The sequence below is a fragment of the Camelus dromedarius genome, chromosome 5, assembly GCF_036321535.1.
Source record: "Camelus dromedarius isolate mCamDro1 chromosome 5, mCamDro1.pat, whole genome shotgun sequence".
In the NCBI taxonomy this organism is placed as follows: Eukaryota; Metazoa; Chordata; class Mammalia; order Artiodactyla; family Camelidae; genus Camelus; species Camelus dromedarius.
Genome location: NC_087440.1, coordinates 92061199 through 92074382, shown reverse-complemented (window position 1 = coordinate 92074382; position 13184 = coordinate 92061199). Strand labels below are relative to the sequence as shown.

General features: G+C 49.7%; 1 protein-coding gene across 2 annotated transcripts in view; it reads left to right on the top strand.

Moving 5' to 3' along the window:
- The window catches only part of CDC42BPB (CDC42 binding protein kinase beta), a 92338-nt gene that overhangs the window by 24949 nt on the left and 54205 nt on the right, over positions 1-13184 (top strand). For both annotated transcript variants that reach the window (XR_004137526.2, XM_031454374.2), the window contains exon 2: positions 11503-11594. Coding sequence is in view for 1 of the 2 variants with exons in the window: in XM_031454374.2 (XP_031310234.2) it covers positions 11503-11594 (92 nt within the window). In the remaining variant the exon portion in view is untranslated. The remainder of the gene's footprint in view (positions 1-11502; positions 11595-13184) is intronic.

The following is a 13184-nucleotide window of genomic DNA, read 5'->3' as shown; positions in this document are numbered from 1 at the left end:
GGCCTTTTTGAATTCACCCTCCTGATTCCAGATGTTAAAGTGAAATTTCTTCGGAACTGTCGCATTTGAAGAGCAGTGTAGTGAAGAGGGTGTGGAAGGCTTATGGTTTGAAGAAAAACTACAAAGATGGTTGAAAGAGAACTGAACAGTGTTGAGAGGAATGAGAAATTGTGATTGTCCCAGGTGCAGAACAGAAGCATCAACCAGGTCTTTTTATTCCAAGACCGAGTTGTTCTTTATTGGTAAAAAAATCAAGTGAAAGAAACAGACAAGTTGCTGAATTAAATTACGACTTTTTTTTTTTTGAGTTAAATTCTGGAATGGGTGCATTAGAGGGTAAGAAAAACCTGAAACTATCCCCCCCCCCCCCATATCTGTCTTGGCTACTGTAATCCCCAAAGCAAGAAAGTAGCGTAGGTGACCTGTTAGGGGAGGCGACTAGAGCTGGCCCTCTGACAGGCCGCAGCGCTTTCTAAGCCATTAGCTGCACCTGGTTTTCCCCGTTCCATTGCTGGAGACCACGGAAAGGCAACACGGCCCACCCCCCAACCCCCAAGACCTGACTCCCCGGCCCTGAGACACTGCCACAGCTTTGGGTTCAGGAAGCCGTATGGTCGGAGCACGGATCCCTGGTTTTCTTACTGATGGGATGGAGGTGTTGCTGGGTCGGTGGAGGCAGTCACTTGTGTCCAGTGTGAACCTCTGGCCTGTCATTCCGTGGCCACTCAGATGCTGTGGGTAGTCTTGGGAGCAGGTGCCCTAGGAAGTGCGCTAAAGGAGTGAGTTCCTGGCTCACGTTCATACTCTGTGTAGACTTGGCCCTGTACCTGTCTTATTAAAATGAGGTCAGACAAAACAGAAAGAGAATGAAAACTCTTACATCAAACATTCTACTTACTACAGAATCTTTCGAAAGGTTTTTGTCCCATTTTCCCCCGAAGCAGTGGGGTAACACACCTGACTGTCTCTTTCAAGCGTGTCTTCAGCTCTTGGGTTTTGCCAGTCACTGTACTGCAGTTGCTGACGATCCTTTGAGCAAGTTCTCCAAGCAGACCGGCTTAAAGGCCCGACCCAAAGGTGCCTGTCACGGCCTCTGCCTGAGGCAGAAATTTCACTTTAGTTGACCCTTGATGTTTTACATTTATCAAGAAATTCTTAAACTGGGCCTCACTGAAGAAAAGTAGCCATGCGTGTTGAATTGTGAAGGCCACTAGGACAATCAGAACGCTCTCCCCTGCTCCCGCAGTCACAGCTGCTCTGTGGCGTGTGGTGGGGAGTCAGTAGAAACATGGGTCTAAGTGGAGGATCGGCGATGGCTCATCTCTGGCGGGGGGAGGGGGGGGAGTGGAATGGAGACTGTCTGGGGTGGTTGGACCTTGCCGGTGAAATTTCCCTCCCTCTGCCAGTCTGGCAGGTCCAGCAGCCTCTGCTTAGGGCGGCCTCGCTGCTTAGGGCGTGCTCTGGGGCTGTGGGGGCCCTTTCCTGGGTGCTTGGTTTTCAGGGCTATTGGATGGCAGTTACTCAGTGCTGCCGAGGTGCCATCTGTGTGTGAGCTGCCTGGCAGAGCTTGTCTGTAACAAGCATACCTTCTAGGCTGGTAGTTTAGCTGGATTATGGGGTAATTTTGGTGGTACCACTTGCTTATTTATTATTAAATACGACGTGTAAATAATGCTGATACAGCTGATTAGACGGCGGTGTCACCCAGCAGTCATGGCAGGAGCTACTGCTTGGTGAGAACTTACTGTGTACTGGGCACAGCGCTGAAAGCTCTCTGGGGATTATCTCATACTCCAGTGACTTCTTGGATGAGTGCTGTTACTCAGCCAGCAGGTGAGGAGACGCCTTGGAGAAGCCAGGTGCAGCTGCCGGGCTCGCGCAGCGGCCCAGTAGTGTGGGTTCAGCACCCGGACCCACGGCAGTTGTGCTTGGCCTGGCCCCTGGGGCGTGCCGTCTGCTTAGTGGTGGGATGGCGCTCTGAAGGAGCTTTACCCCGCCCCGCCCACTGATAACCGATGTTCGTTCTGGACCTCTGATTTTCCTTTTTCTTAAATTGAGAATATATACAGTATGCTTCTTATGACTCACAGAAGAAGTGGCCTGGAAACTGGCTGTCTCACTGGTGTAAACATCAAAGCATCATGCAGTCACCTGTTTGTACTTGCGTTGTGTTTTTGTGACTTGTATACAAGTATCCCCCACTCATCAAAAAGTAGGTTTTGGCTACTTAGTTTTTACGAAAGACTTACGTTAGCACCTATTTTGATACCAAAAGAAATCCTAGGTTGGTTTTTGCTTTTAGGAAAAAAAAGCAAAAGGTGAAAAAAGCAGACAGCGTTTATTTTGCATGCAGAGCACCTTTGTAGAGGCCTTACCCTCTGAGCAGTGAGACGGCCCCACCAAGCTCCCTCCCAGGAACCACCCTCTGCATCTCCGCATTGAGCCACCGCAGCTCTAAAATGTGTCTGTGAGCATGTCTGCTTTACCTCCGTGCGTCAGTTAGCACGATGTGTCCTAGGGTCGTGGCTCTTCTGCTTCACCCTGCTTCGGCTTAGGGAAGGTTTCCTAGGTGCACTCTACTTTCAGTGGTGGGGGGACCTGTGTGTGACTTGGTTGGCTCTGTCCTTGGTGTCGTGCTGTTGTGTGCTGGGTTTTTTTTCTTTTAACAAAACATATTTGTATTCACATCAGCCAGGGAGTTGGCTTTAGAAAAGAGATGTGTGCTGTGAAGGTCACTCACTTTAACGCCGGTTCTTCACTTTGACAGAGGGATCCTGAAGGGCAGTGCCCCGTGGCTTGTGGGGGAGACCCGCTGTCTCGGGTCGCTGCCTCCATGATTGGGGGCTTCACATGGGACGTGTGGCTTGGGCAGGAAGGCAGCAGATTCTAAGTGATACACAGCAGTGAGGCAGAGGGTTTATTTCATTAATGGCAGAGCAGAATGGACCAAATGGAGAGGACCTGAGAAAAGCAATTGATCAACTGTGGAGTGGAGGCAAAGATGATGGACCACGTGACTGACCTTGGGCCGGCCCCCACACTAGGTCTGGGCAGGGTTAGCCACCTTCACATGACAGCAGGCTGTTGGAATGCGATTTTTCCTGGTGTACGGTTGACTCAGTGCGGCCTCCCCACCCATTCCCCACCCCTGCTTCTCAGATTTTCACTGACTCAGTCTGAACCCTGCTTGTCTTCTGAGTCAGTATTGAAGGGCTTCCTTTTCAGTCCTTTAAAATCTTTATTTGGATCAGGGTGAAATTTAGTGTTTGTTCACTCACAGCGTCACGGTTCCTGATCGTCAGCCTTTGTAGGGAGTTTGCATTTGGGGGACTTCGGGAGTTGATGGCCTTGGAAGATTCAGCTTTCTCAAACTAGTGATTGGTAGGATTTGTGACTGACTCCCTGTGGAGGATGGTGTTCTGTCATGCAGCAAAAGATCTTGGTTATTAAAACAAATAAAACTCATGTAATGTTTATATTGTTTTAAAAAAACTCATGTAATGTAATTTAAGCACATTTTGCAAAAACTTTTATGATGGGTGTTAACCTTCCATAGGTGTATCAGCGATCGGAAGTGTGAGAATGCACTTCCAGCTGCTTTGTGACTGTCCGCGCCTTCACAGCTGGTGCTGGCAGAAGAGCTCTTGCCGGTTCTCCACTCCCTGGGGGGAGTTTATGCTGAGGGTGCTCAGCGGGGGTTCAGTTTGCACCTCATCTGCTTTTTTGTTCTGCCTGTGGCCACACTTGGGGGTGGTATTCTGGCCTCCTCTCCCCTCCGGGAGGAAGGTGGGACACGTGCTCCTGGCCGCCTGGCCTCCAGCCATGGGACTTCTGTACCATCTGCAGGTGCCTCCCAGTGCGCTGTGGCAGTGGCAGGTCTCCGTCCCGTTGTCTCCACAGGACCAGGGAAGGACTTCCTAGGAGCAGAGCGCCTGCTGTGGAGCGGACTGTTCACTCGGCGGGGGCTGGGGGACTGCCCCTCGTGTCCTCTGTGTGTCACTTGGCCTTTGGGCTTCTGTGTCTTCATTAGGAAATGTACTGTTTGGACTGGGTCATCTGAAAGACTTTCCAGTTCCCAGCGTGTGGCGGCGGAGAGGCCGAGGCTGAGTCCGGAAAGATGGCCAACGGGTCCAGTCCAGAGCAGGGAGGCCACGGGCCAGGCTGGAGAGGGTGGAGTGGGACTTCCCGGCCGCCCCTGTGGGCCACTGCCCTGTGACACAGCCCTGTTTCCTCAGACTGCCCCTCCCTGGACACTCCTTCCCTCCAGTCTGATCTTATTTCCACTCTTGATAAACAGACCAAAGGAGGGGGACGCATCAGTCTCTCATTTCTCAACGCTTTTCACTCAGCCAGAGATCACCCCTCTACCCCCAGTGCTTCCTGACAGAGCCTTTTCCTGTTTAAAGGGAATGCTGGACTCCCTGTTTCCCCTGACAGTTGGGATCTCATATTTGCCTGTGGTTACCCGAGACTGACTGATTTCGTTGCCTTTTAGGGCATCAAGAGAAGTTCTGTAGGGGACAATCTTGGGCTGTAGAAGGATGAAGAGATTAGGAGAGAAAGTTTCTCTAGTCAGAATACAGCTGTCTGAGGGCTAAGTTATATTCAGTTTCTTTTTTTGGTAGAAAAAGGAAAATGTCCCAAGTCGTTGAGTATCTTCTTACCTTATAAAAAAGTGCAACCCCCCCCCCCCCGCCCGTGGAGAAGGGAACCTTCACTGGTGACTGGTTGTTCAGTCAGCTGTGTTCGGTGTGTCCCCTTTGTCTTCGCTGTTTGCACTAGGGACTTGGGGAGCAGGGCTTGACCGGGTGGAGGTAGACCCGGCTTTGCTGGGCCCTCTGGTGCAGCGGGGAAGACGGCACTGAGCAGGTACAGGTGCGGGGCTTATTTATTGGAGGACCAGCAGGCTCCTGACCTGGTCACTTGGCTGGAGTCAGGGACCCCAGGGGTGAGTAGGAGCTGGTGGGGAGGTATCCCACCCAGGGCTCTGCTTTGAAAGACCCAGGATTGAGTGAGGGCCTGAGTAGCTGAAAGACAGGTATGATGGGATCGAGGGGTGGAGTTGGGGTCGGAGGCAGGGCCCAGATGTGCAGCATGCTCTGTGAGCGTTTAGACTCCACCCAGGAGCTACTGAGGAAAAGCTAGGGAGGAACCCTAAGCAGGGAGTCTATGGGATTATGTTGGGTTTGGAGAAGATAGTGCTGTGGGGCCAAAGGGCTGGAGGGGCGGGGGAATGGGTGCAGAGACCCATTGCAGGAGCACAGGTGAGCCGTGATGGCCTGCTCAGAGGGACGGGGCTGGATGTCTCTGTGACTGATGGAGGGGATGGGGACTGGGGAGTGGTCTGAGACGGTGCCCAGGTGCTGTGGCTGCAGCTGCAGGTAAAGGTGTGTGTGGGGCTCCGCGTGGAACTCAGAGCCCTTTGGGGGCATCTAGGCAACCTGGGCCAGTGTCTCTGAGTGGAGGGTGGCCATGCCTGTCATCCTTAGCCTGGTGTCAGGGGGCTGGAGCATCATCCGTGTCCAGCGAATATTTGACGACCCAGCAGCTTTTAGTTTTGTTGATGGAATGGGAAGGAGAGAGAATTTTACTCTTTCTAAAATTTATAATAGTTGTTGTGTTTGTCTTACTTAGAAATCTACCAGTTCATTGTCACCATGAAAATCAAACATTATCTTCAGCATTGCAGCTGACCCGCTTTCTTCAGGCTATCTGTAATGTCTGTCTTCTAAGAGAATCTTAATGTAAGTGATGCTTACAGTGAACCCCTCATGGTGTTTTGGTTGTTGTGATTTTGCTTTGCATCCTGAATGTTTTAAGTGTATATGAACTGTGTTGCACCCCAGTGGATATAACTCATAAAATGTTGCCTGTGACATTTTGCATTCTGCAGAGCATCCCAAGCTCCAGAGCGGTCAGTGAAGGAACGTTGGCCAACTGAAAAAGGGTTAAAAACGCTGATCCTTGCCTCCTCTCAGTAACCTCCACCTCCAGTTTCCTGGCAGTAGACTGGTTCTCCCCTCCCTTCCACCCTCATGTCAGCTGGCTATTCTGAAGCAATAATTTCCTGAAAATATGAAACAGCAGTAGAATCTTGTAAGAAAAATCAGTTTAATCCTTCACTGTCTCAGGCTCTGTAGCATGACTGAAGTCCTTGGATTCCAGTGCTGCGCTCCCCACTGCATCCCGCTCCCTCTGGCCTTACCCACACGGGTTCTTGGCACCCTTATGTTCATCAAGTTACTGAGGCTAAAAACCCAGCAGTCATCACCGAGCCTTGTCTTGCTTCGCCCACATGGCAGGGACTGCTTGTCCAAAGCAGAACCCGGGTGCAGCCTCTTCCTCACTGTCTCTAGGCCTGTCACTGTCATTCCCTGAGCCACCCTCACTGCTTCCCGAGGGGTGGCATCCCCCAGCTCTGCCTCCATGCTACCCCCACAGCCTGCTTTCCTGATGGCAACAGATGACCTTGAAAAAGTGGTTAAAAATTTTTGGAAGCAGTTTTGGACTTACAGAAAAGTTGCAGATAGCAGTATAAAGAACTTCCTCAAAGATTTGAGAGTAAGTTGCTTACATGATACCCCATCCCCCTTGAATAGTTGAGAATGTATTCCGTGCCAACAAGGGTAGTGTGTGTAACCACTTTTTGGCACAGTGCTGCCGTCTGATTCTCCAGCCCCACTGAAGTGTCACGGATTCTGGTCTCCTGGATTCTGTCCTCCTTCGCAGCAAAGGAGCCTGCAGGGCCACACACTGCACTTCCTTCTGTGCGAACAGTTCTGGCCACTCCTTGACTTTTTTGACTGTGAAACCCTTGCAGGCCAGTCATTTTGTAGAAATTAAGGTTTATCTCCTATTTCCTCATGATTAAATCCGGGTTACGTAACTTCAGCAGGAAAATCACAGAAGTGACACTTTTTCTCGTTGTGTCCTTTGCGGTGACCCAGTTTCATTTTGTCGCATCACTGGTGACGTTCACTCTGATCACAGACTTCACTGTTAAGTCACTTTCCCCCTTTTTGATGAGTATTTTGTTTGGATGTACTTTGAAATTATGTAAATATCCCATTTCTCATCAGATTTTTAAAGTTTATTAATATGTCATTGTGTACTCCTGATCCTGTTTTATTTAAGGGGCTGGATAATCTGTGACTCCCAGTAGTTATTTGGGGTCACTGTCATCCTTGGAGCACCTTTTTCTTTTCGGGCACAACAGGACGTTCCAGGCCCAGCCTGTGCTTTCCCGACCCAGCTTTGGAACTGACCAGGTTGCCCTGGTTTCTCTGCTGGAGAGCAGTAGTTAAAAACCAAGATCCACACTATATGCCTTTTGTCAGGGTGTTGCTGCCTCCAGCCCTCGCAGTAGACGGAGCACTCACCCAGGTGTGTCTGTGGTCCCTTCATCCACATATACTGAAAACCATGAGTTCACACTGATGCCTCCAGTTCTAATCCAGTATTACAGGGTTTATTCTTCTCCCTAATTCGTAACTCCCTTTTCTGACAGTGAGGACTGGCTTGCATTATCCTGAATCTGTGTTGATATGTGACGGATCCTTCTGTATGTAGCAGATCTCCTGTCCCCCTGACCCAGTGTCATTACCCAGTTTGGGCTCTGACCCCAGTCCGTGGGGCTCTGCCTACAGGGGGCGCTGGAGGGAGCCTGGAGGAGGGAGGAGGGACTCGCAGCTTCCTGCCTGCTTCCTCTTCCTTTGAGTGACACCCAAGCACCCTCTTCCTCTGGCAGGAAGGGTCTGTGGTAGTGGGCAGCCTGTCCCAATTTGGGAGTTTTTCCACACTTCAGAGACCCGAGCATCAGCTGGCTAGCGCCCCCTCTCAGTTCCCTGGGTCCCCACCCTTAGGGCCTGCCTTTGTGCTTAGAGACCCCAGTAACCAGCAGAGACCCCCTCCCTCCCGGCCCCGAATTTCAACTGTGCACAGCCCTTTGCCCAGTTTTCAGAGATTCCAGCTTCTTCCTTTGGTTCCCCTAACCCTAAGGGCGGTGGTTGCTTCCTGCATCTGCTACCTTGTGATAATTCAGTGTTCCCGTTTGCTTTGTTAGTTACCTAGCTGACAGTCATTTATGTTGAATTCCTTCAGATACCTGGTCTGGTTTCTGTCTGTTGACTCCACCTAGTCCGGACGGCAGGTGACACGGATGACACCCCTCTTTGTCCTTTTCTCAGGTTTAAGTCCTCCCGCCTTCCTTCGTCCCCTTGTGTCAGATTGATTTCATGGCTTCTCAGTACTTGTGTGGGTAGCAGGGTGGTCTGCTGCTGTGATTAAATTTTCTGTTCTGGTTTTAGCTGATGTAGTCTTAATGACTTTTACACACCACTGCAGTATTTTTACTATGTCCTTAGAACTGTGTTGAAATATTTAGCATTTTTCAAAACTAATGCTTTTCTCTGGATCCTTTTCAGTGCCCTCTGTTTTTATAAATGAGATTTCATTCACGTAGTTGATTTCCTGTTGCCTGATTTTCTCAGTTTCTTTATCTTAGGACTTGACTCTCCTGAGTGGAAGCTACGGCTTCCCCGGGTCCCACTGCCAAGTAGGGAGGAGTGAGCAGGACTAGGTAACGGATCGCTGGACCACTTAAGTAGGTACAGGCGATTAAAACTAGGAATTAAGATAAACACTTCGTATCATGCTCCACAATACTCTCAACAATAAATAATGGGTTGACTATTTTAAAAAGCCATTTAGCCAAAAATAGGATTGACTATTAGATCTTGAAAGAGTTTATAACTTTCTAAGCCTCAATAACAAAATGACAAAAGAAAAATGAATTTAGTTTTACTAAAAGTGATACTTTTATTAATAAAAGTAATAATTGCTATAAAATAAAAATAACATAATTCAGATAAAAAAGGCAACAGAATGGAGAATGATGTTTACAGCCGTTATGACCAACAGAGCCAAAGTAAAGCACTTAACATAGCCGATTACAGAAGCTCAAGACCTGATCGGTGAGCACATGTTATGAATGGATGATTAACATCATGGGGCTCACAGCCGGGTATAGGAGGACATTACCTCATCAGGCACCAAAGGGCCATCATTTTCAAAGGAAGAGACAACAGCGTGTGGTATTAGGGGGATGCGCGACTCAGGAGATGCAGTTTGGAAGGCCGATTAGGAACCAGAAAAAATGTTAGCACCCTTTGGAGAGTCCTGGAGTTTCATTAAAATTAATTTAAAATAGTAAAAAAAAAAAAAAATCTGTGTGCATGAAAATGTTCATTGCAGATTTATTCACCATAAGAAAATAATTTTAAAATTTTGAGTGTTTAACCTCTGTATTCAGCACACAATTTTTAATCGTTGTGTGTCAACTTAGTGAAATATGCAACTGTTACAATGATAGTTGAGGAGTACAGAAACATGGAAAGTGCAAGAAGTGAAATAAAAGCAGAAAAAAATAGCTGTGCAAACACCGTGTCTGGTCACGGGCTGGAGTGGGAGCACACGCAGCTACGAGGCTCATAGCACGGTTATGGGTGGGGTTTCTTTGGTTTCCATGAATATTGCCAGTTGATTTGCACATTTAAAACATAGCTAGCAAGTCTTGTGGGTCTTTGGGTTTTGCAGAACAGTCCAGAATGACGTGTGGAGCTGCTGCTGGAGGGGTATTTCCACCTCGGGCGCCCGGTGTGTTCCGTAGTGTGGGTTCATCGCAGCTGACCGTCGGCACTGCTGCTTCCCAGACTCTCTCCGTCAGTGAAACGGAACAAAAGTCAGATTTGTTGGGAGTGTTGTTCTTCACAGTACAATAAAAGGCACCCTTTGGTTCCCCCAAAAGACCCTAAGAAGGGTGGTGGTCTTAGTGGCTGTGTGAGGTACATATTTATCCATTAGGTATTTGGGGGATGGGTATTTTGGGTAATATTTGAAAGAAAGAAAGATGAGTTGTAGGTGATCTTTTAAGTTCTAGCTGAAGTGTTTTCATTAGCCTGGCTTCCCCCCTCCCCATAATTCAGGCCCTGTGTGTTCTGTTCCCCAGCTCTGTGCTGGGAGCGTTTACAGTGACGGTGGTAGCACTCCTCTGTAATAGGCGCCAGGAACTTTCTGGTGCTCTGGCTGTGGTTCCTTGGATCAGTGAATCTCGGTGTCAGACTGTAGTCTTAGGAAGAACTATTGAAGGAGAAAAAATGTAGAATTAAGTTAATAATATGGAGCTCAGTTAGAAGCCCAGGAAATCCAGGTAGCAGGTTTGGGGGAGGTACTTGTAGGTGCACAAGTGGTTGTAAGAAGCAGCACAGGAAGAGCTCTCGCACGTTCTGCCCAGCTTCCCCCAGTGGGAGTGTTTGCAAAGCTGTGATGGTGGAGGATGTAAAAAAGAGCTGCAGGGAACAGGTGAAGGTTAGCACGAGCATGGTTGTACGTCTGGAGGTGAAACTAAGAACAGGTGTGAGAGACACGAGTGAGCGAACGCTGGGCTGAGGGCGGGATGGACAGTGGTCAGGAGGGCTGCTTCTGGAGTCAAAGCGCGTGGCTTCCACTCCTGGGGCTGCTATGACAAATTACCACAAACTGGGGGGCTTAACATAGCAGAGATTTTTTCTTTCCTCTCACAGTTCTTGAGGCCAGAATTCCAAAGTCGAGGTGTCAGCAGGGCCATGCTCCTTCTGAAGCTCCAGCGGCTGGCCTGCCCCGTCTCTTCCCACTTCCGGGGGTGTCGGCCGGTTCCGGTGCTCCTTGCTTGTAGCTGAATCGCTTGAATCTGTGCCTCCATCTTCACGTGACTTTCCCCTCTGTGTCTCTGGTCCAGATTCCTTCCTTTATAAGGACACCAGTCCTGCTGGATTTAGGATCCATCTCATTCCCGTGTGTGCCTTCATCTTAACTTGATTATATCTGCAGAGACCCCACTTCCAGATGAGGGTACATCCACAGGTTCCGGGTGGACATGACTTGGGGGGGCACCATCCAGCACAGGACACTTTCCACTGAAAACTGGCTCGGTTTCCTCCCTGAGGATGCACGTGCGGACCACGGAGAGCATTGTGGAGTGCTGCTCCCAGCCCTGAGTGAGGTTACTGTTAGGGGCTCTGTGTGATTATCAAGGACGGTTTCCGCGCTTTGGAGACACCATTGTCCTGGAGAATGTCTTGTGTCCCAGTTGTCCTGTGGCTCGGGGAGCTCGATGGTACCCAGGGCTGGTGCTTGTGTCTCAGTGGTGGCTGTGGACCAGCGGAGTGCCCTGGTCAGTCGCTTGCTCAGTGGGACAGCTTAGCTGTAGTGATTTTTACCAGGGGATCTTTGTTGTGATGGCATTTGTCATAACAGATATATTGAAGCACAGGTGCCAGTGTAAATGTCCATGTTAATTTACCCTAAGTACCGACTTACCCAAACTTCACGTTTTAAAAAATATTCATTTAAAATAAACTTTTTAAAAAAAAAATAGTATAACTTAATGGAATGCCCCAGTCAATTAAAATTTTATATATTATCAACCTACTGAATGGTTAATTTTACTTTTTTTTTAATCTGTAGCTAAACCATTTACCCAGCTGGTGAAGGAGATGCAGCTTCATCGAGAAGACTTTGAAATAATTAAAGTGATTGGAAGAGGTGCTTTTGGTGAGGTAAGAGAAACTTCATTTTGTTACCTTTGCCTAGACCGCGAGCACCGCAGCAGCCCCCACCAGCGTTGTTCAGGTCCTATACGTTGATTTGGGGATGAGATAATTATCGGTATCATTTGGAGATTTCTTGGTGGATGGAATCTGAAAGATAGAATTAAGAAGAGAAAAATTAAAACGAAAGCTGGTGACTGGTGAATTACCCTGAATATTGTCTGGACCAAAATAGTTCTTACAGACAAACAAGTTCCTAAAAGTTCCATTTGTCAATTGAAAACCGTCTTGGCAGCCATCTCCTAAAAAAAGATGCAAGGGGTGGCATCGCAGTGGTCCTCATCGTTCGCAGCTTGCTCACCACGCATCAGTCCTGGTCCCGGGTGTGCGTCCGGAGCCTGCATTAGGAGGAGAGCAGCTTGTCCCCCAGGTCCCTCACCAGCCACGGCGTGCTGCCTCCGTGTGGCCTTGGGCGTGTTGTCCCCCCTGCCCTGGCTGGACAGCCAGGTGGGGAGGCCGCAGGCTCTGTGTGCAGCACCTGCCTCGGCGGAGGGGCTGTTCTGCCCCAGCCTAGACTGCCAGTTCCCCCCGCGGACTAGGGTCTCAGGATCGGGTGGCTTTGCAGTTAGTCATTTAATTGGAAGACACAACTCCTCTCTGAGGTTTTAGCCTTAGCGTGCTGTGCCTGGGGGCTGTGCGTGGTCCTGGCAGGGGAGTCCAGCGGTGAAACGCTCTGGGTCACGTCACAGCCGCGTGTGCGCTCTGCCCAGCCCTGTAAAGGGCTCCCGCTGTGAGACGGCGTTCGTTGTGCAGGGCACACGCTGTATGCTGTGCAAACCACGCATGAACGGGAGCAAAGCAGCAGTTTCACGAGGTGGCTGCTGGGCTCTGAAGTGTCTCAGAAGACGTCTCAGCATTTTGATGATCCTTCAGCTGCCAGCACCTGATGACGGCGCGGCTTTATCTGCGGGGCTTCAGTAGGGAGCACAAGAAGTCTCCTCCAAAACGCTTCCAGTGTCTGGATGAGGGAGCTCTGGCCTGCTGAGCAGATGTAGGCAGCTGTGTCCTTGTTTCTTCCTCGGAAACTCCCTGGCCTCACATCAGACCCCAGCCCCAAGTTCTTTGGCGAGCCCCTGCCCCATCCTCATGCCTCCCTCCCCCAACACAGCCTCGTCTTCGTACTCCCTGCTTCCCCAAGCAGTGGGTGGAGGGAGCGGTGCCCCTGGGGGGCCACTTTGGTGGCCGCCTTGTCCCCTGGGATGGCAGCTCCTCCCAGGCCAAGCTCAGAATGTCCCTGGGTCTGGGACTCCCCAGCCAGACTCGGCTCTGGGCTGCCGTGGGACAGGGAGGTTGTTGGCTGCTGCTGCTTTTTTTTTTTAAATTGAGATATAATTACATGTAAAATACACAGATTGAAGTGTATGGTCTGAGTTAAGACAGATGTCTACACCTGCGTAACCAGCACCTCAATTGATACAAAGCATTTCTGTTTCCTAGAAAGTTCCTTCCTGTTTCTTTCCAGACCCCCCACCTCCTGTAAGCCCCACCTCCCCAGGTGGCAACTCTCCTGATTTCCACCAATAGGGAACTTAGTTTAAA